This window comes from Drosophila virilis, chromosome 2 (genome assembly GCF_030788295.1).
Source record: "Drosophila virilis strain 15010-1051.87 chromosome 2, Dvir_AGI_RSII-ME, whole genome shotgun sequence".
Taxonomy (NCBI): Eukaryota; Metazoa; Arthropoda; class Insecta; order Diptera; family Drosophilidae; genus Drosophila; species Drosophila virilis.
The window spans coordinates 14190770-14213737 of record NC_091544.1 but is presented as its reverse complement, the minus strand read 5'-3'; the positions used below and the strand labels follow the sequence as shown (position 1 = coordinate 14213737).

The following is a 22968-nucleotide window of genomic DNA, read 5'->3' as shown; positions in this document are numbered from 1 at the left end:
TTCTGTTAGGTCAATTTAAATATTATAGTCTTACAATGTTTACGCCTAATTACTTATTGATATTTAAGGTTATGTGGCCAAATATGCAAAAAAATAAACGAATATCCTAAATACAGGCAGAATTTAAGTTTATGAAACTTTCGAATATTCCAGGCGAGATATAATTTATATAATAAAGAATCGATTATCTGAAAATTATTGGAATACTAAACGCTGCAATTCAAATTTTAAATTTACTGCAAGTTACTTCATTTTATTGAAAATATATAGATAAACTATATTTATTCTCAAGTAAACGTAACTTTCTTTATGTTTTTTTGTTCTAAAAACTTTAATGAAATATAATGCAGCAAAAATAGAACTAAGCAACCGCTGGCATGGTAAGAGCTGTTTATAATATTCATCGAATTTAGTTATTTTTAAAATTCAAAACTAATCTGTAATATTTTGATGAAATTGGCGACAACGAAACTGTTTTGTAAAATATTGTAGATGTGCTGGTTGCCCGCGAGGCTTATTTGATTACAAACTATTTAAGCCCGTATGTAATGGATATAAAATGTGGTCTTTGCCTTTGGCTGGGCTACGTGGTTGTGCCTGTTGGTGCTATTTTTTGATGGATGTATTGTTGTACAGTTTGTTATTGCTACTATGCTGCACTTACGTTCCATGGGCAATTTGCTGGCGCAAAGGCTAAATAATTCAATTAAAAATTTCTGCGTATACGCAATTTGAAAGCAATTTAAAGCGCATACAAATTGATTTAATTAAAGCGCCGTTTTAATTGTATCAACATTGTGGTCCATGCATAATAGTTGTAATCTAGTTTATACGCTTTTATTATGGACAGATTTCACCTGAAGTGCCAAAAGTCGATTGCATTTTAAGCAAAGACTTGAAAAGTTTTTGCCACTTTGGATATGCACTCAACGCACAAGTAGTTCGTTGCTTATGTTAGGCAATTTGTTAATTAAATTTTGGGCTTTTACCAAATGAGATTTTTGCATACACAAACTCAATGCGGGCTGTCACAAATTGAGCAGCAGCTGCAGCAGGCAATGGCAACAACATCGCACTTGATGACACTAAATAAAAGATTTTACACTGTTGATTTTTGCGCTTTTTTGGAACTTTGCACGTTGCATTGCACTTGATCTGTGTGCCAAACGTTAGAACGACACTTCAGCCCCAAGAAAGGCAGCCGGAGCTGAACAGCCGAACAGCCGGGTCTTCTGCTGCTGCTGCTGCTTCTGCTGCTGCAACTGTGGCAGGCATGAGTATGAGGCAGGTTGCTGGCACCAGCTGCACTTGTTTGTAGCACACAATCAGCTCGTTTCATTTTATTGCCAACGTAGTCGTCGTCGTCGTCAAGCGGCGCCAACATAGTCAACACAGCTGCCTGGTTGGTTTCTCAACGCCGCTGCTGTTGCCGCTTCACCCGCTGCTGCCGCTGTTGCCGCTCCGCCCGCTGCCGCTGCTGCTTTTGGGCGTCGTCGACGCTAGACACAAGACTTGACAGCAAAGCAAAATTGTATTTACATTCAATTAGTGCCAACAAAATTGTCTTTGGCTGCTTGTCGTTGACTGTGCCTAGCGCCCAAGCCAAGACACAGGCTGGCTGGCTAATGTTTTTTTTCTTCTTGTAACCCGGCTGAGCGTAAATTACTTTTCGCCATGGCCCTTTCACTGTGGGTGGTCGAGTTGTATGAACCATGCTGCACCCGCCTTATAGTTGCAGCTAAGTAATGTAAAATTTATTTTAAATAAACTGAAAATATGTTTTGGCCCGTACTTTTGCACTATTTGCCACCCGTTGGCTGGCTGCTTATTTCTTGCCGAGCATTTTATTTATGCATAACAAAGCACCACTTAAATCTGCTCAGTTTTTGTTTGTTTTTTGCTTTTTTGTACCCTATACCCATTGAAAATGAATGATAAGGGGTAACATAATTTTGTTCAAGCGTCTGACACAGGCGGCAGAAGGCATGCCAATAAAAAGTAAATATATTCTTAATCAGGGCGAACCATATCCGTCCGTCTATATAAACGCATCGATCGCGAAAACTACAAAGGCTGAAGACTTCAAATTGAAATTTATATACTCACAACGAATTTTAGATTGGATTTTAAGACTTTGTTTTTTAAGCATAAGCTATACGCAAAATTTGCTCTCATATTAAATGCCCAGGTAAGAAGTATTTCACTTTTTAAGCACTCGCCCTTTTTCTCCCCAAAAATGGAAAATAAACTCCGTTTTTAAGCTTCTACTACGCCACAATATTTCATGAAGATTGTTCAACAAACATAGAAGTTATTCAAGATAACATTCGCAAAGGTGTGGCGCAGGTGAATGTTGACCGCACATGTTGTGCATAAATGCATCGATAAGTAACTGCCCTCTGATTCATAATGAGCTATATTTTAGGATTGAAAGAATTTCAAGTGTGGTGCTACAAACCAAAACATTATATTGACTGAGGGGTACAGAGATTCTTGCAGTCGAGCACACTCGGGTTGTCTTTTTGGTTGTTGTTCTTGTTGTTGTTGTTGTTGTTCTTGCTGGTGCGGCTGCTTCTGATGCTGATGCTGCTTTTTGAAACTTTGCAATCTGCATGCCAAGTTGTCGACATTTTCACACAAACCATCGGGAAAGTGGCTTGCATATTATGGGTGCGGGCTTGGCAGGCAAATATATATAAATATATATATATATATATATACATATAAATATACATGTATAAATATATATGTATAAGTGACTGAGGCGGGCAATGGTGCGACAGGGAAACCGTGTGCAGAGTGCAAGTGGCTGCGCGTTTATAACTTTTCAACTGTTGTATGAAATTTTACAAATTAGATTCATTTCTATGCATTGAAATACATTTGCAAACTTTGCTGCAGAAAGTTGCTCCAATATTCGCACACATGGCAGGCCAACTCCTGTATGGAAGCGTTGTAAAATGCACTGCACAGTTGCCAGCTATGCAGTTATAACTGACAGACTAACCGGGCCAACCGACTGCAAGGACTCGTGAAATGCTGCAGCTGAACAGTGTGCCACACTGACAGTGCCGACTGTCAGTCCTGACAGCGAACGGACCTAGGGACAGGCAATGACTCGACATGCCAAAACTCAGTCTATTAGTTTGACAGTTTATAAAGAAACATGTACGAAAGTTTTACATAGTATTTGCAATTTCATTAATACAAAACTTGTTTGAGGAACCAAACGCCCCGAGAGCATCTTTGGCGCAATTTTTGTTAATTTTAACTTTGAGACACACGAATACAACACACACACACACACACCCAAATCCAGCTAGAACTTGTTGGCAATAAATGAACGAACTCAAAAATACCAGAAATTGAAATGTGAAAACTCAAACATTCCAATGATAAAGAAACGAAAGCAGAAAAAAAAATGCTCAACTCGAACATAATTTGCAGCATCAAAGCCAGAAATTCAGCATCAACGCCAACAGCACTGCAAATGGAATTCGTGGGACGGGGAGGGTGGGAGAGAGGGGGTCGCTGGGAATGGCGGATCGGCGACTTTGACGCTGACATTGGCCAACGCGCACTCCGCGCACTTAGACCTCATCATAATTAATTAAAAAAGTTTTTTAAATCAATTTTCAAATGTCCCAGTGACTGGATATTTGATGAGCCACGAGGCGAAAAAAAAAAAACCAGCTGAAAAAACATGCAAAGCCATGACGCAGTCAAATCCATTGCAGACCATTTTAAGAAGCATATTGCAAATACTTAATTCGAGTTATTTTTTCATTTAAAAAGTACATGCTAAATTCACAGCACACACCAACAAAATTAAAAAAAAAAATAATAATAATAACGAAGAGAAAAGGGCAAATATGATTTCCTAGAAATTCATATGCTCGAGTGTAAAAGTTTCCACAATGTGAACCCTTTAACGGCAGCTGGCCCTTTCATGAGCCAACATAGAACTTTTAATTAGTTATGCTTTTCACTCCTACTCAAAGCGGCGACTGACTGACTGACAGATAGTCCGAACAATTCCTTGTTCGCATCGTGACAAATGACAAACCGTTGCTAATTAATTGATGCAAATATTGCAATAGACAGCAATTAGGCAGCGGCCAGAGCTGCGCCAACAGCATTAACAGAACTGACGGCGAAAAGCCGTGCATTTTCCAAAATGATTTCCAATTTAATGGCCAAACTTCTATGCTGCATGCTGGGCTGTATATGCGCATTAAAAGTCAGCACAAGGAGCTGCCATGCCATTATCAAAATTGAAAATGCCAGCTACAAACAGCATGCTCTTATTACGGGTTTTCTGCTTTTGTTGTTGTTGTTGTTGTTCTTGTTATTGCACTGTACTGTTGTTGTTGCTGCTCTTTTTCATACCCTGCACCCATTGGAAATGGGAGAAGAAGGCAAGGCCGATGCCAAAGCTGAAGCAGGAGCTGAGTAGATTTAGCCACATGCATCCGTCTGTCTGTCTGTATGAAGACATAGATCACGCAGCTAGAGAATTGAAATTTGAAATAATTATTTCTCAATATTATGCTCGGGATACAATTTATATTCTTTGTCGATATCCTGTCCCATTTCCAAAATAGCAAAATCGATTTAGGTACTTGGTTTCGTTAGCATAACTCGAAAACTTTACTTTTCTGCACTGAAACTTTCATATATGTAGAAGTCGCGCATGCGAAAAGATACTGGGTATTTTTAGGTCGAGCATACCTGTGGTGGCTTTGGCGGCTGTATTCGTGTGTGTTCTTCGTCGCATCAAATCAAAAACCCAGCCATGGGGGCAATGCATTTTCATTTAACCCGCGCGCGAAAACTAATTCAGCAAAAACAACCTAGAATGCCAAATGATGCAAGCCGAAAAGATATCCCTTGATATTACTTTATGTCTTTGTTGAAGAACGGTTCGATATGATGAAACTATTCAAAATAATTCAATAAATGATCTATAAATATTTTAAGGGTAAAATATATAAAAACCCGAATATTGTTAGATTAATGGAGAGCCAGGGGAAATTGAAATATACTATTGAATTATACAGCTCATAAAATCTACAAATCAAGCCAAGCAAACAATTGCATAGAAAGCCAGGTGCTGAAGTCGTGAATGCTTGTTGACAAAGACTCCAGTTTGCTGCTTACACAAGTCATTTGCGCAAGTACACAAATAATATACCCCTCAAGTTCAACATATGAGAATTCCATGCGCAGTGAGGAAGTAAGAGGGCGAGATATGTAGGGTATATAAATAAATACTTGAGAAAAACATTCACAACTCTGGCGTAGAATTATAAGCAGCGACCGAATCGATGCACTACAAAAATGCAGCTAGTGCCTGGCAAATAATGGCAGAGCGAGAGAGCAGGACAGGTAAGCACCTAGCACCTGTTTGCGCCTTTATATGCGAGTGTGTGTGCGTGTGTGTGTTTGCGTGCGTGTGTGTTGAAGTGCGCATAAAACGCGCCGCAGCAGAAGTGAGCAGCATTTTTATTTATTTTCTGCGGCGCAGTTTTGCCTTTTTTTATTTATGTTGTTGTTTCCTTTTTTTTTGGTACTGCTCGCTACCAGATATGTATTTTTCGGATTCCAAGTCGAGGACGAGGACGAGAACGAGGACTACGACAACTGCAATTGCAACGAGGTGGGCGTGGCGAGGCAGGGTAAGATAAGGTGGCAGTGCCTCGTTTGTAGCTGGTGCCGTTGCGAGTTTGTTTGGCAAAGCGCCTGTTTAACACTTAAGATATCGTATTTCTTATACCCACGCACACACACAAGCACACATGCACACACATGTGCGGCATGCATGCCACAAAGCAGCTCCACACATAGTTTTTGGTGCCTGGCGCCTGGGCTTTGGCTTTGGCTATGCTTTTGGTGCTGGTTCTGACTAAAGATAAATATGCATGCGGTTGGTTTTATAAGGCATGGCAAAGGTGCATTACGTATACGTATTGCATATACGTCAGCCATTTCAACAGACGCGCCTCCTTTCCGCCGCCTTTCGCACATTTGCATGCAATAAAGATGGCGGGCGATAACTAGGTTGCCAGCCATTGTTTGCCTTTTTCCCATATTTCTCTGTGTGTATGCGTGTGTGTGTGTGTGTGTGTGTGTCTGAGTGTGTGTGTGTCGCTGTGTGTGCGTGTGAAACTTACCGCCCAAAAAGCAGCTAGTGCCAGACAACCAGCTTAGCAGACAGCACGGCACTAAAATAAAAGGCAATGTACGCCAAGTGCCGTCACCTACCGCCGCCTGCTGCCATCTATTATGCAGATGTACAGCAGGTTCATGAATATATGCCAGCGTTTTGTCTAGGTTTCTGTGAGTGCCAGTGTGTGTGTGTGTAGGTTAAAAAAATGTAAATATAAAAAAAGAAGAAAAAATGCAAGCATGCTGCAAAGTCGAACTGACAAAACGCCATATGTTTGAGCACGATAAGCGCAGGTGGGCCAACATTCATCTCTTCATACTCCGTGCAATTGAGGAACTCAAAACTATAATTTTAAATTAGTTGCATATAGCATTTACCATAGAGCCCATCAGCCTTGGCAGCCAGCGTCAAAGCCCCCAATGCCAACAGCGGCCAGATCCAAAGCAAATAGCTCGCTGTGTAAATCAAAAATGTGCAATAAAACTTGCTGTGTGGCATGCAGCAAAGGTAAATGCAGGTTCGAAGCGCTTGGCCGGATGGAAAGCTCATCTAAGCAACGATAATGATTGCAATTCATTTTTATGACCTCACTAAGCGGTCGGACATTACGATTTTGAAGTGCAATTTGGCACGCATCAATGAACATTATCAAGGATACATATATGTGTATGTGTACTTAAGTGCCCGCCAAGCATGTGGGCTATATCAGGTAGCTCGGTCTGGCAAGTCAATGTCATCAATAAAGAATCTGACTACACCAACTACTTGCCACATTTGCAGCAACTGTGCCACTCGAAGCCACACCACTCTTTCCGCTCAATAAACAATAGAGTGCTCAGTAAAAATATATATATATATTTATAGAAAAAAAAGGCATAGCCTAAATAAATATTAGTTATCCGAACTGAACTATGCAGGTGATTGGCGCAGCTGTCATTGCCAATCAGGGACACACGGTGTGTGTGTCCAGCAGCTTGACTCCTGCTCTTGAAGCCGTTTCTTTGGTTAGTTGGCGAGTGATTTTCCAATAAACTGAAATTGCATTTCATGATGCCAGGATATGTTTTTTATTTGTGCCATTTTTTTATTTTTTTTTTTTTTCAATCGAAACTCTTTCATTTGCTCATTTTTTATTTTTCCAGTTTTTGCTGCGTCGCTTATAGAAAATTGAATAAAAGTGCTGCTGGCATAACGACAAACTGTGCGCTGAATGAGCGCGTGATTGCATGACGGTGCTGCACATCATGGCAGGACGATGAGAAGGAAGTGATTAGTGCTGGACCGTTGGGGAGCGCTTCGTGAACATATCAGTGTGTGTGTGTGTGTGCCTGTGTGTGTTCGTGTAGCCTGTCTCAGTGTAACAAAAGCAAACACACTCAAAGCACAGCACACAATGTCAGTTTGTAATGTTTCCGATTTAAAGCAATGCTTCGATTTTACTGTGCCCTCGTTTAACACACGGCAGATATTTTTATTTACAATTTGTATCAAACAACATTAAAAAATAGTCAAAAAAAAAAATAAATAAATAAAACGAGTTAATAAAAATTGCACATCAGCATGCATACGACCAAGATTAAGGAGGGCGATGAGCGGGTAAGCATATGGATGCCGCCATATGGAGGCGCCATTAAAAATGGTCAACTAATATCTCTGGACCTCGCCCACCCCCCTCATCACGTTCCCGCAAAACAATGCAGGAGGAGATGGAGCTGAATCAAATTTGGCGCGCCTGTCGTAAAATCCAAGGCGCAATTTTTCGTTATAACTTTGACATCTGTGCTGATTTAAAGCAACATGATCCCGACTGCACCGGCTACGTTTCGGGTGAGCGCCTGTCCTCGGTCACATTTCAATGCAGTCACCGCATTTTTTATGTCCGTTTTATGACACCAACCAGAGTCTATATTCACATCGGTGCTGGGCAAGTATCGCAAGATGGTCGGCCTGTCTGAGTTTGAGCTGAGGGATGTCAGCGATTATTTTCAGATACGCGATGGACGCGTCGCCTATCGCCAGTTCTGCAAGGTGGTCTGCAACGAGAGTGAGTTAATATTGGGTTACATTAGAAACGGCTACACAAGACTCACGCATCCCCATAGATCTTCATAAGAGCGCCGATAAGGAGCTGGCTAGTGGTCTGGAGTGGAATGATCCCTACCACTTGAATCTTATACCACAACCGGAAGACCGTCGAAAACTATGCTTGATTCTTTTCAAAATAGCCAAAGAAACACACTTGCCACTGATGCCCTACTTTCAAGACTATGAGCTGGTGAGTTATTATCGAAGATTATCAATTTAATACTGGGCTTTAATTAAGCTTTAGCGCATACTAATACACTTACACATAAACTTGACAATGGATTAACATACTTTTCTATGCTTAACGCGTTAAAATTCGCAACAAGTTTCAGCCTAGACCGAAACTTAAAGTTAAGACCAAAGTCTGGAGCTAAAAATCATTTTACAAAAACTTATTTATAGATATCGCAAAATGTGGGCGTTGTCACCGTATCGCACTTCTCACGCGTGCTGCATTTTATGAAGATACCCTTATCGGAATCAGATTTTCTGCTATTGCTCAAACGCTACATGAAGGACGGCTATTTGGTTAACTATGTGGCCTTTCTCAAGCACATTGACAATATCATCGACTATTTGCGGCAACACAACCTATTGGATAACTCGGGAGTAAGCGCGAATTAATTTCTATATTTTATACCCTTGTAGATGATATTACCATTTCGTCGTACAATGTGTAATGCATGGAAGCAGACAACTCCGACGCCATAAAGTGTATGTTCTAGATCTGTATAATTAGCCGAGTTGATATGGCCATATCCGTCTCTCCGTCTGTCTGATTATATGCGAACTCTTCTCTCTTTAAGCCAGATATTTTGATCAATCGGCATTTATTAGTTTTACTATGCTTCCTACATATGCAAAAGGTCTTAACCAAAATCGAAGCACTATATCATAGGAACTAACCAATCGAAAAGTAGGTTCTTGTATATTTCGGGTCTTCTGTTTTCCAAAATATTTGAATCAAAGTCAGCATTGACGAGCTTCACAACTGCAAGTCCGTGAGGGTATTAAATCTTCGGCGTGCCGAATATAACCTTAACTTCTTGTTTTTTCTTAGGATCTCATTCACAACTTTCCGGGCCGCCTGGTAGATCTGGAGCTCTCTCAGCTGCCACCGATAAATGGCTGTCAAATAGTACAGCCCATATTTCCGGATGCTTGCAATCATCCGAAAAAGAATCGCGGAGAATGCGATATTGTGTTTTGCATTCAGAACTATATCTATAAGAATCGGGTGCGCACCTGTGAGTTTCTAGAAAAATTCGATTCGCTGCAGGTAGGCAGCATAACAAAGAATCAGTTTGAACGCGGCCTATCTAACATGGGCGTGGGCAAATATCTGTCGAGACGCGAATTGGATTTATTGGCGAATCGCTATTTGGACCCAATGGACACAAATCGCGTGCGTTGGCGCAATTTTGTGGATGAAATCGACACGGGTAGGGAAATGCTGACATATATGCCCTTGGCAATCTCTAAGATAAGTATATTCTTTGCTTAGTTTTCACCATTAAAAATCTGGACAAAATGCCGCAATGCGTGGTTGAGTCACCTCTGGTGCACATTAAGGAGCTGCCCCGGCCGGGCACGTTGGACTGGCAGGCGGCACCGGTGGATGTGCGCGAGCTGTGCGAGGAAGCCATGGCTAAAATACGTCTACGCATACGCAATCGTCGCCTCTACCTGCATCCGTTCTTCCGCAACTATGACAAGTGGGTACCGGAGCAATCTTAATAATGTAACTAACTTCTATCGACGGCTTCCTCTCTCTCTCTCTCTCTCTTTCTCTGGCAGACTGCACAGTGGACATGTAAACTGTCACCAGGCGAATCAAATCTTTCGCATTAATGGTATACTGCTGTCGAATCCTGAGCTCGATGCTGTGCTGCATCGCTATGGCAATGAGCTTGGCTTTTACTATACGAAATTCTTGGATGATGTCGATCCGGTAGAGTATGCCATGCCCAGCATGATAGGCAAACAGGATCTACAGGAATGTCCGCCCTTCCCGCGCGACAATGGGGCAACAGAGCAGGCCACCGAGGAGGTCATCACGCGCATTCTGACCAGTGCCAAGCGACAGGCAATTACCAAGGGTGTCTCTGTCATTGACTTTCTGGCGGACTACGATCGTCATCGCGAGGGTCAGATATTGGAGAGCGACTTTAAGCGCGCCCTGGACAATGCCATGGTTATTCTCAGTGATGAGGATGCGACCATTTTGTGCAATGTGTAAGTCATCTCCATGCCGCCGAGTTGACCAGCCCTAATTCATTTCATTTCGATCAGCTTTCGATCGCCCAGTCGCAGTGCTTGCGTTCTTTATCGCGACTTTTGCAAGGCACTCGATGAGATCTTTATGCAGTTCGATACAAATATGGGTGACAATGTGGTCACGGCTGTGCCACTGCTGCATCTACCGAATTTGGACTGTGTCGATTGCTTCCTTAACTTTGATGAGCGCACCCTCTGCTCGCAGGCACTGATGAAGCTTGCCCGCCGCCCGGACGAGATCTCCAATCTCAGCCAGGTGTTCAAGGACTTTGATCGACAGCATTGCGGTTCGGTTACCCAGAATCAATTCCTGCGCGCCATCACCCTGCGCGAAATGCATAATATGCTGAGCAGTCGCGAGTTCGAGGCCATTGTAAAATGTTTTGGCGTCAAGCGTGGACTCTGTTTGGAGGTTAACTATCGCGAGTTCCTCAATATATTGGACGTGCTCTTCTCCACTGGGCAGATGAAACGTAACTATTAGAACAATCCCAAATGTATACTGTATAGTACATACAAATTTCGCATATACGTGTAGCTTACTTTCGACATTAAAAATTTCCCATGTGCGTTTGTATAAATGAAAATGCTTCATTTTATGTGTCTTTTTTTTTTAAATGTTTTAATTGAAACTTTCTGCTTGAATTTTCCGGTTCATTTAAATGAAAAGTGAACATCATATATATTCAATTAAAGAATGTACTATATCTATAATTATGTGTGAAATGGAAACATATGCTTTGTTCGCTTTATAACTTGAGGCTTACGGCTGACTGGAGGAGCTGCTGCTTAATAGAGCAGCACATGTACAAATATTTGAAATAGAATGCAAATCTGAAATTCTACTGCGCTAGTTAATAAACTTTTGCCTGCAAATTATGCGGCTAACTAAACACATTCGTTGCGTGAAAAACATTTGCCCACGACTATATCAATTGTGTCCCACTCTTCTCTATATTCTCTTTTAAAAGTCGGACGTATCTTTAGCGTAACATTTGTTCAATAAATTTTCTTGTTTTAAATAGCTATAGTTATATGTATATAGTTTTATGTAGATAATATTTTATATATATGTATATATATATATATATATATATATATATGCCTATTTACTTTTAACAAATATTCTTGCAATAGTCTCGTTGAAAACTATACATTGGGTAGTTCAGTTTGGATTTTCATATTATTATTATAGAGCTTGATGCAAGTTTTTTTTAGAGTTCTTTACTTTATTCTTGTCATGCTGCATTAGATTTTTATTAAAATATAAAATTCTCTTATTTTTTTTTAAATATGTATACATATATATATATTTTGTTTGTTTCATATAAAGATATATATATTTATATATATATATATATGTATGTATGACTATTAATGAGCGCAAATACATACACGAAAAACGTTTACCAGTTATATCGGAAAAATCATTTGTTATTTGTAATTTGGTGGATTTGTTGTTTGTTGTAGTTTCAAGCGGACTTGGACAATGCGAAACGTTTGCCATTATGGTGCATCCGCTTTAAAAAAGATAGCCCGCCCGCACCGCAGGAGCGCCAGCTGCCTAGCGTTGCATTATGATAATTATGCATTACATATTACAGTTATTAATTAATTAAGTTTAAACAAATACTTAACGACTATTGTATTTTATATAATGTATTTACTGTTACTATTAAACTGTGTTGCCGTTTTATCTGTATTTCGTATGTGTATGTGTGAGTGTGTGTGTGTGTCTCTTAATGTTTGTATTCATGCGTGTGTGAGTGTGTGTGTGTGTATGTTGTGTGTGTGTATGTTGTGTGTGGGTATATCTCCTGTATGCCTGACCCTGCTTACAAGTTAAACAATTACCTCGCATAATGTATGAGACTACATTAGAAAAAAAAACAAATTAGTTTAGCCCCACACATACACACACACACACACACATGCGCGCACACACAAAGTGAGTGTAGCATAATATTGTGGTACTGTGTGGGGTTTCTGTTGGTGGGCAATGCTGGCTTAACGAGCGTGTGGCTATGAAAAATTAGCCACTTGCTAAAAAAAATTACATTTCTCCAAGCCTAACTCTCTATCCTGTATATATTTCTTTCCCTCTCTCTCTCTCTCTCTCTCTCTTTGTGTGTGTTAGTGTATATATATTTATATATATATAAAAGATGCGTTGTTTCTTGGCCAGGTTGTAGTTGCCGCTTCCGCTGTGGTGTTGGTTGTTGTTTTTGTTGTTGTTGTTGGAATGGTGCCACACAACAAGTGTGTATTGTGGTTGTATATCTGCGCCGCTAGACTTGCCATGAGAATATGAGGTCTGCCCTGCAGTCGCTTTATAGGCGTTGTTGTGTGTGTCTGTGTGTGTGAGTGGATGTAGGTGTCTGTGTCTGTGTGGATTTGTAGTATGCTGTTCAAATGAAATACAATTACATTGAGTTTGACAAAAAAATAAACCTTAACACGACTGCCAATCACCACAAATCGAAGGGCAATCGTGCTAACTGCATGTTTTACATTCTTACCATAACAAACTAAACTAAGTTAAATTCAAATAGTTTGCAGTTATAAGTAGATGTGTTCGGACTCCAAAACGGCCCCCGCCTAGTAGGGCTGGTGTCGTGGCTGGCGTCCAGTGCCGCGTTGTTTGCCACCATTAAATCCGCCGCCGCCGCCGCCTGTTTTAAGAGATGAACATGAGAGATTAGGACTTCAATTAGCAAATGGAATGTATGTAAAAGCATGCACAGCTGCTGGGAAATTTATCTCATTTTTTATTGTTTTTGGTTTTTTTTTTTTTTAAGGATTTACTACAACGCCAAACGATTCAAGCGACTGATGAAAATTTTGACCAAATCTAAGGATAAAAAATGTTCAGTAACATAATTTGGGCTCCTAATATGGAGGATGCTCAAAATAAAAGACAAGAAAAGATTAGTTAAATTACAAAATCAAATGCTCAGTTAAAATAGTTACAGAGATTGGATAGTAAATAGAAGTAAAAATGGTTTTGGGAGAAAAAGAATTAACTTGTAGGCTATTTTTTTTTTTAATTCTTTTAACGGCCATGTGTTGTGTATACCTTTGGGACCGCCGCGCGGACCTCCGGCACCGCGCCCGCCAGCGCCGCCGCCGCTGCCGTAGCCATTACCGCCAAAGCCACCATCAAAGCCGCCGCCATAACCATAGTCTTTGTTTAGAGTCAGTTTTTTTTTTTTGTTTGTTTGTTTTTTTTTTTAAAGGTTTAAACACAAAAATTTGTTGTAGATCATGAGCACAAACTAGGCTTAGATTAGGAAATTTAATTGTATAATTATGTATGTAAATAACTATTAATGTCTTTTTAGCTTGGTTTTGGTCAAAATTTTTCTTTTTTCTTTTTTATATATATATTGATTGGTTTTTGGGACGAGAAAGGGAAAAGGCGGCGACGCCGCGCCGAGGGGAGACAATTCAAATGCACACCAGAGAGCTGGAAAAGGAACTCCACTGAAAACACACAATTTTATTCGGTTTTTTTTTTATAGGTTTTTTCTTTTATTTGCTCATTTCTAGATTTGCGAATTTTGATTATAAGATTGATTGGCTGTTAAATGATTGCTACTGTAGATCAATGTACAAAATGATCTAAACTTGTTTGTTGTTCTTGCTGCTGCTGCTTGCTGCTTGCTGCTGCTTGCTGCTGCTGCTGCTGTTGTTGTTGTTGTTGATGCTGCTGATGTTGTTCTTGTTGTTGTCAGTTGTTGTTGCTTACTTTTGCACAGGCATTACAAAATTGTTCATTTTGTCTGTTGTTACACAATAAAAATTAAAAACACATTTCTGTCTCATTGTCGTTTATCTTCTTCTAAACTTTCTCTCGAGTGGAGAAAAAAAACAGGCGCAAAACGGCGCTCACACATACATGCGCGATTCGGTTTGTTGTTTTTGTTTTTTTTTTTTTGCTTTTTGGTCTGGTAATTTCAGATGTTGTTGTATCTCTTAAATTGCTGTTGTCTCTGGATATTTGTTAGTTAGTTGTTCACTCTCGACTTATAAACATGTTTCACAATGTATTGCAATTCATATCTCATTTAGTTTCTCAGTTTGACGCACTCTTTATGCATTTTATGTTCTAATTTTTACCTCATTTTCCACACAACAAATTCAGCATTTCAATTTTAAGTTAATTTTTCGTTTTTATGTATATTTTTTCTTTCAAAAAACAATTTTGTTTCATCTTAATGGCCAAAAAATGAAGAAATCTGCTGCTCTTGTGTGTGTGTGTTTGAATGTCTCACCTCAGCAAAAAGTAATCAAATTTATATTTTTTTATATTTTATAGTATTTTCTCTTTTCAAGGGGATATGGGAGTCGGATTCGGGGGAAGTTCGTGTTGGGTGAGGGGCGGCTTGTCGCAAAATTTTAGTATTATCAAAAACGTCTTGCGAAAAAAACAAAAACAAATGCAAATTGTCAGCAAATTTGACTTTATACGAGTTAATATCGGTATTATTATAATTTACTCATGTGTTGTTGTATTTTGTTGTTAAAAACAAGAAAACTGTTTATATCTTAAAAGATTTGCTTCAGAAAACTTTTTTTCAAGTATCGTTAAAATTACTTTAAGTGTACTTTTTTTTTTAGATTTTTCAATTCATTTGACTAAAAACAGATATTAATTACGCTAAATTACTTTTTAATATATAACCTTTAAATTTAATAAAAAGGAGTAAAAAAAAAGAAAAATACGTTACATTAAAGCGAAATGAAATTATTGTTGATTTGTGTAGTCGTTGCTGGTACTTGGGTTGTTGGATATCTATGTCTGTGTTGTGGAATTGCTAGATATTTGCGTCGCACAGACAACATCAGACACCCGTAACCGACCGGCAATCGTTACGAATTAGAATTGGTCAAGACAAATTGCGCGGTTGACTTGCGATCATTTTGGATATTTGCTTGGGTGGTTATGTTTTGAATTTTACTCTCATTTAGTTTTTTTTTTTTTTTCATTTTTCTCTTTTTTTTGTGAGGCGAAACATCGGAAAATTCGGCATTACAATAAGTATATATATATCCATAAATGTAAATATAACACGTATTTTCAAAAATCATAATAAAAATGTAACAATATTTAGGAGTTAATAAAAATAGTACATATTGTAAACGGTAAACTTTAAAAACTGTCTCTGGGGCCCATAACATTGCCAACTGCTATGTTAACTTTGCTTTAACAGCATGCGTACTGTTAACTTATGTGGCTATAACAGTGTTATGTATTGTTAACAGCGCTCGCACTCTGTTATGGCTCCCATTGACATGTTGTGTTGTTGGTGTTGGTGATAGTTGGTTAGTTGGTTTATAAAGTTCAGAAATTATAAAAAGAAAATTATGAATATATTGAGGTTATAGTTTTAATATAAATTGGGCACAAAATTATTGCTATAAAATATACAAAAAGTATTTTGTTTGTGTAAAAAAAAAAGTTGTTTGCACATTAAAACATTGTTGTCGTTATGAATCAGCATAAATTGTATATAAAATATAGCATAAATATAAATTTGTAAGACAATTGTGGTAATATATATATATTATTTTTTTTGTTTAATTTTTAAATGTTTTTTTTTTTTTTTTTTGTATATAGACAACTAGCTAAAAACATTGAGAAACATGCAAATTTTAAATAATTTACTCAAGTTAATGCATATCTTATTTTTTGTTTTTTATGGTTTTTTTTTTCTATATAAAATTTATGTATAAATATGTATACATTTGATTGCGATACGTCAAATTGTTGGTTTATATTGACAAAAATGTTAAAGTTGATTTGGGCATTCAAAATTTTAACATAAGAGATATATGTAAATATTTATGTGTATGTATGTGTGCTTATTTAAAGCAATATATGCATGTATTAATGTGAGTTTATTGTACTTAATACTTTAAAAAAAAAGAACAATAGGAAATATTATTTATATAAATTTATTAATTAAAATTACTAAAATTGACGAAGTGTGTTTTTACTCTTTTTGTATTTTTTTTCTTTTACTTGATGTAATTAGTGTTGTTGTTGTTTTTGTCGTTATCGTTAAGTTTGTTTGTAATTGTTGTTGTTGTCACTCGAGTTGTTGCTGTTATTATTGTTGTTGTTGTTCTTTGTTGTCAACGTACGAACGTGCAAAATGCCGCATTGCGCGTGCGTTTCATTTATAATCAAGTGCATAAATTGTATGTGTTGATTTATAAGTTGTAAGTTTACTTTTGCGAAATTGTAATTTCCTCTCTTATTCTTGGACTCGTTCTTTTTTGTCAGCAAAATGCATATTTGGTCAAGAAAGCAAAACAGAAATGCAAATAAAAGAATGAATGGCCGCCACATTAAGGGGCCAGAAAATGGCAGTAAATGCAAATTGTGGGCGTTGGACTAAGTTTAACGGATTGATTTAATCAACAGCTTAAGCCTGGCCACGCCCACTTCTGCGCTGAACTTTTAGTTACAAGCCCGGCCTTAAAGTGGTTGTCGTTTCGTTGCTTTTGCGTTTTGTTGTTGTTGTTGTTGTTGATGTTTATGTTGCAGTTGTAGTTATTTTTACAAAGATTTGCCTTAAAATAATACTATCAAAAATAGTATCCCATTTGTAAAAATGTTATTTTTATGCATAAATTACATACAACATTTGTATATTTTCTTTATATACATCTGATATAAATATATATATATATATAGTGTATTGACGTGCATACGAAAACATATGCATTGCAAAAACGTAGATATTATCCCGTTGCCGAAATAATAATAATATACATCTAAAAATATATTTATATGCTATATATAGGTATATATATATATATACTCTTTTTTTTAAATAGAAGTTGAATCAAAGCTTTGATTACGCGTTTCGTTTGTTTGTTATGTGTGTTTGTGTTTTTGTTTGTTTGATTGATGGTTTTAGTTTGTTTAACGTTTTGTTCAACAAAACACAAAGGAAAAACTATTTAAATAACTATTATAAAGATAACGGGGAGAATGTAGTTATGTGATCATCAGATTTACATCTATGATTGAATGTGTGTGTGTATGCGTGTGTGTGTATGTGGGTATGTGGGTGGGTGGGTGTTTGTGTGGCGTATATGTGCGTGATACCTATGAGTGTGTCAAACAGCTTTTGGTTTCAGTTGGTTTCAAACAATAACAGTTAGTTAACAATAATAAAAGGCACAAGTTGCAATTATGCAAAAGGCCAAAACGCTGGCGATTCACACTGTTTCACATAATTGGCACATGATCTTTTTTATGTGTTTTTGTTTGTTGTTTGTTGTTTGTTGTTTTGTTAAAGGTTTTGTCTGATTGCTGTTGTCGTTGTTGTTTTTCTTTCTAATTGTTGCTGCTGCCTTCGCGTTTGAGGTATTTGTCATCTTTGGAAAGTCTGTTGAAAGCGACCTCTGGCGGCCGCACACGTTATTCATCTTATTTTTTTTTTTTTCATTTTTTTTTTTTTTATTTATTTTTTATTGTTGCTCCTGTTGGTCTGGTCTGGTATACAACAAGTATAGTTAGTGTAGGTTGATAACAAACCTTTCCATCTACATTGTTTCATTTCCTTTTTTCTCTATCTCTCTAACTCTCTTTACTCTCTCACACGATCTGTCTCTCTAACTTTCGCTTTTGCTCCTTAAAAACAACACAATTATTGATACACATACTTCGTCAGTTTTATGTAATATTTAAATTCTAGACCACTAGTAAATCAAATTTGATTTTAAATTTGTTGAAAAATGTATAACTTTTCAAATGAATTCTCGTTTTAAAATTACGTTTTAAATTTTAAAAAGTTAAATATGCATTTTTAAAGATTTTAAAATTATTTGTAATATGAACTCATATATAAAATTATTGTTTTGATTGGATATAAAATTATGTTTATCAACATATATTTGCAATTTTAAAAATGACTTTAAAATTCATAAGTAAGCATTAAAAATATGTATATATTTTTTATTATTTTTTTTGTTTGTTTTAATTAAAAAGTTTTCTTGTTTTTAACGGTGTTGTTTTGTTGTTGATGTTCTTGGGTTTCTAGTTCTTATTTAGAAATGCAGCAAAACGTTTGTTTTTGTTTTTGTTTTTTTGTTTTCTCTCCGGCTTGTCTCTTTTGCTAACGGCAAACAACAATATTATATTAATATGTATGGTAGTAAAGGGAAATTTGTTTCAAAATGTTGTATAATGGCATTTTTGTTTATTGTTGTTGTGGTTGTTTGTTTGCTTTTGTTGCCTGTATTTAGCTAGATTAGAACTGCTGATAGTTGTTGCTATTGTTCTTGTTTTGATGATAATTACTTGACGTTGTGTTATTATAATAATTGTTATGAGCATTATTTTGTTGTTTGTTGTATTTACCATAACCATAGTCATATCCATTATAGTAGCCACCGGCATAGTAATCGGCAAAGCCACCGGAACCATAACCACCATAGCCGCCATAGCCCGAATACGAACCCTGGCCATCCCATTGATGGGAATAACCTATATTTGATGAGAAGGACAAATATTAATTGGTATCAAAATTAATAACTTTACGGAATAACTGACCACCACGTCCGTATCCACCGCGTCCACCTCGCATGCCACCTCGCGCACCGCCACGCATGGCCATCATTTGATTCTCCGGTTTTGGCGTTGCGCGCTTAACATCAACTTCCTTGCCAGAGATTTTCTGTTTGGGCGTTTTCAGCAAATCGGTAACCACCTGCTCTGAATCGAAGGTAATAAAACAGAAGCCCTTGCGGTGTGACTTTTGCTTGTCAAATGGCATCTCCACCTCAACAATCTGCACAGAAAAAAAAAAAGGAAAAGACATAATGGGCACAGTTCTCTTGTCGTGATTTATACCACATACATTGCCAAATTGACTGAAGTAGGTTTTGATTTCCTCATCGCTTATCTCTGTAGTCAGGCCACCCACAAATATCTTGCCATGGCGCGCCTTTGCCTTTTTGGGATCAACCTTCTTGCTGTTGATGATGTGCTCCTCAGCGGCACTCACTTGCTCAATTGCCTCTGTGTTGGTGAACACAATGAAGGCAAAGCCACGCGATCTGCCCGTTTGAGGATCTGTTTTTACATTAATGCTCTCGATCTCACCGAACTTGCCAAAATGATCGCGCAGTTCCTCTGCAAATTGGAAAAGTGAATTGTATTAAATATTGATAAAATCGTTAAATTAAATGCGAGCTACTTACTCTCAGTCGTTTCCCAACTGAGGCCGCCAACAAATAGTTTCCTGTCAAAGGTTACAGAAAATTATTGATTAGTTTTAATTATTAAATATATAAAGTGTTATAAATGATATTACAAATGCTACAAAGCAAACTCTGGTTTCATAAAGTTGGAAAAAATGGCACGACAAAAACGTTTTGTTTTTTGTTTATTTTTTATCTTATGCGTGTGGCAAATTTGTATTTGTAAATATTTAGGATTTGTTTTATGTCCACACATTTGGCGCTTACAAAAACGTTACTTTACAATTTGTCTTAAAATTACTTTTGTTATTGCTGCAAATAGATTTATGGACGGAGCAAGAATACAAAACGAAAAACAAAATAAACTCACCAAATTCAAAGTGAATATAGAGCTTATAATTACTGTACTTTAATTAATAAACTTTCAATCAAGATTCGAAATGTGCGTCGAAAAACTGAGCGAAAGATACGGCGAGGGAGTAGAGTCACAAACGAGAGAAAAATACGTATATAAATATATGCAAAAAATGAACTTTTCATTTAAGTATAAAAATATCGGTTTTTTTGTTTTTTTTTTTTTTTTTAAATACATTTTTAAAAAAATTATTGCTAAATGTTAGAAAAATGCAAGGATTTTTTAATGCTGCTTTTAGATCATTTAATTGCTTTATTTGGACTAAATTTATAAAAACTTTGTAAATTGATATACTTAAAATATTCTTGGAATACGTTACTCATAAAGATTGAATATGTCACTGCGAGGGGATAATGCAATTTTGGAACATCACGGCGGTGGAATTTAGAGTGTGGAAAAGTTAGACGGTTAGACCCGCGTGTTGGCATTTTATGAAAAGTTTTTAAACTCGTTATCGGTTGCAATTCGGTTTTTGTGGGGTCGTTTTCTTTATTGTTATCGTTATAGTTATCGTTACGTTACGTTCATCGGATGCGCTTCTTTAAGTAGGCAAAAACAAACAAAAAATGCGAGTCTCTCTTTCTCTCTGTCTTTCTTTCTCTTCAATTTTTGGTAAACAATAAATGCGTTATACGTTTTATATATATATAATATATTATATAGGATCCAATTGAGAACTCGAGATAATTTGTTGATAATTTTGTGTGTACATAGTATTGTTTTTTTTTTTATTTTATTTTGGTTAGATAAATACCATCATCAACATTGTCGGCATCCGTTGCGCTGCATCCTTTGGGTAATTTCCATTGGCCCACGGCTGCTTGAGAATAGCTTAACATGGCTTTTCACTTCTCTCAAGACCTGCCGGAGAGGAACAAGGTTAGTTCGCTCAAACACAACAGGATAAGCTATGAATTGTTTTTTTTTTTTTTTTTTTTTTGGATTTATTTTTATTTTCTTTATCGTACACGATACAATTGGCTCCATTTGCTTTACGCTGCTTCCATAAACATTTTTTAGTTTTTGAATTTTTCTGTAGAACTTTTTGACTGCGACTTAAAATTAGCTTAGAATTAATATACACACATACAATTACTCGACCTAAATTAAAAACAAATAAGATAATTGATTCAACCTGCAACATGGTAGTAATTAAAGAACTATCGATTTCTTTAAATTTAACTGAAACATAAATAAATTCATCTAATCTAGGCAAACAAACAAAAATGTAGTAGTAGTTTTTGAATTGCCTCGACAACACTGCCGGCATGGCGACGGCCTCAGCAACAGAGAGCGCGAAGCCGGCAAGCAAAACGGAATAAATGTTGAGAAAACGAAAGAAGAAAAACTACATACATACGCACGCACCGAGACGGCACTGCAAAGCAAGCACAAAAACCGCCATTTTGGGTACAAAACTGGAAGAGCACGAAAACGAACGAAAAATATCAACGAATGGCTGCACAAAAAATGCAAAAAAAAAAAAAATAAATAAAATAAAATGTACAAATACAAACAAAACTTTTTACAAGTGAAAGGCATGGTGCTGTGCGGCAAACGGGGGCTTGAAGGAGGTAGTAGCACACGCTTTGCGCTTTTCTGTGTATGCATACACACATGTACAAAAGAATATACACAAATACACCTAGGTAAAAATGTATGAATATGTGTGTGGTGGACATAACCTCACAAGTGGGGGAAATGTGCTTGAATTACCTCTGTTGCTACTGGAATTTTCGTGCTTTGTTTCAATAGCAAACGCTCAAAAATATTAATATATTAAATTCATACATACGTATAAATGCATGTACATATGTTTGTTGTAAGTATGTACACACACAGCAATGTGTACACGCATAGTTCAAAAATAAAAGCGACAGTATAGTAAAATACTTTCATATCTGTTCAACTAATATCTTGCTACAAGACGCAATCAAAAATTTTCCGACAGCTTCTATTATTATAATTATGTATGTTTAGTTGTGCTCAGACTGTTGTGCGAAGTACAGTCGCACACAGACACGCGCGCAAATACTGAAGGGGTCAGCGTCAGCGGCGCGCTAACTCCCGCCGCTGCCGCCGCTTCGTCGAACACCATTTTTTACACTCGACGACGACGTTAGCTTTGCATTTACGTAACAAAGAGTAGGTGGTAATAAAAAAAAAAATTGTAGTTAGGCACATGATTTCTATACGTTTCGGGCTGTCTGGCTATTGAATGGATTTGAAGTCATATATTTTACTTAAAATACCTGTCGTCATCACGCTGGTTACCCGCAGCAGCTGCATTTTCAGAACTGCCATTTGCAGCACCGGCAGCGGCGGTCGAATCACCATTTTCAGAGCTCGCCACATCATTGGTGGTAACATCCTTGGTGAAATCTTCGCCGTTCATTTCGCTATCGACTTGTTTGTCTGCCATTTTGATTGGTGGTGTGTGAATGTGGTTCTATTGTCAATTAAAACTTAATTAAATAGCACTATTTAGCGATTTTAGCAATCTTTTTCTTAGCACACTCGCCAAAACTCGCGCGTACGCTGACGACCGGAAAATGACAAATCCAGAGACAGCGTGTGTATATGGTAACGGCCTTGCCACTAAGTTGAAATTTTATTGGAGTTCGATACGAGAACTGTCCTTGCGATGTTTTTAATATTTCAATTCGAATTGCCTTAAACAATAAATAATTATGTTAAGTAATAATAAATGATAGTGACACTTTAATATTATTGAAATGAATTTAGTGTCGAATATTTGTCACAGAATGTAGACAGTCTGGTAACGTTCCGTGTCACCGGTTTT

General features: G+C 37.3%; 2 protein-coding genes across 5 annotated transcripts; one reads left to right on the top strand and one right to left on the bottom strand.

Annotated features, from left to right (window-relative positions):
- Positions 1-7608: 7608 nt before the first annotated feature.
- Positions 7609-11118, top strand: LOC6630582 (uncharacterized). The gene is made up of 9 exons (XM_002053818.4): positions 7609-7765; positions 7870-7996; positions 8070-8213; positions 8272-8444; positions 8657-8863; positions 9315-9696; positions 9759-9969; positions 10052-10489; positions 10547-11118. The coding sequence occupies exons 1-9, from the start codon at positions 7730-7732 to the stop codon at positions 11013-11015; spliced, it is 2187 nt and encodes a 728-aa protein (XP_002053854.1). The 5' UTR covers positions 7609-7729; the 3' UTR covers positions 11016-11118.
- A 7-nt stretch (positions 11119-11125) lies between these two features.
- On the bottom strand, positions 11126-22737 carry sqd (RNA-binding protein squid). Of its 4 annotated transcripts, none has more exons than XM_070206876.1 (8): positions 22418-22737; positions 19751-19791; positions 19408-19682; positions 19101-19338; positions 18909-19034; positions 13608-13715; positions 13051-13203; positions 11126-12935 (listed from the first exon to the last, which is right to left on the bottom strand). In XM_070206876.1, exons 1-7 carry the CDS (start codon positions 22585-22587, stop codon positions 13130-13132), a joined length of 1032 nt encoding a protein of 343 aa, XP_070062977.1. In that variant the 5' UTR covers positions 22588-22737; the 3' UTR covers positions 11126-12935; positions 13051-13129. The 4 variants fall into 4 exon arrangements, with proteins under 4 accessions (XP_070062977.1, XP_070062978.1, XP_070062979.1 ...); XM_070206877.1 differs by having other exon boundaries at positions 13608-13661; positions 22418-22736; XM_070206878.1 differs by having other exon boundaries at positions 13704-13715; positions 22418-22735.
- Between the last annotated feature and the right edge of the window lie 231 nt (positions 22738-22968).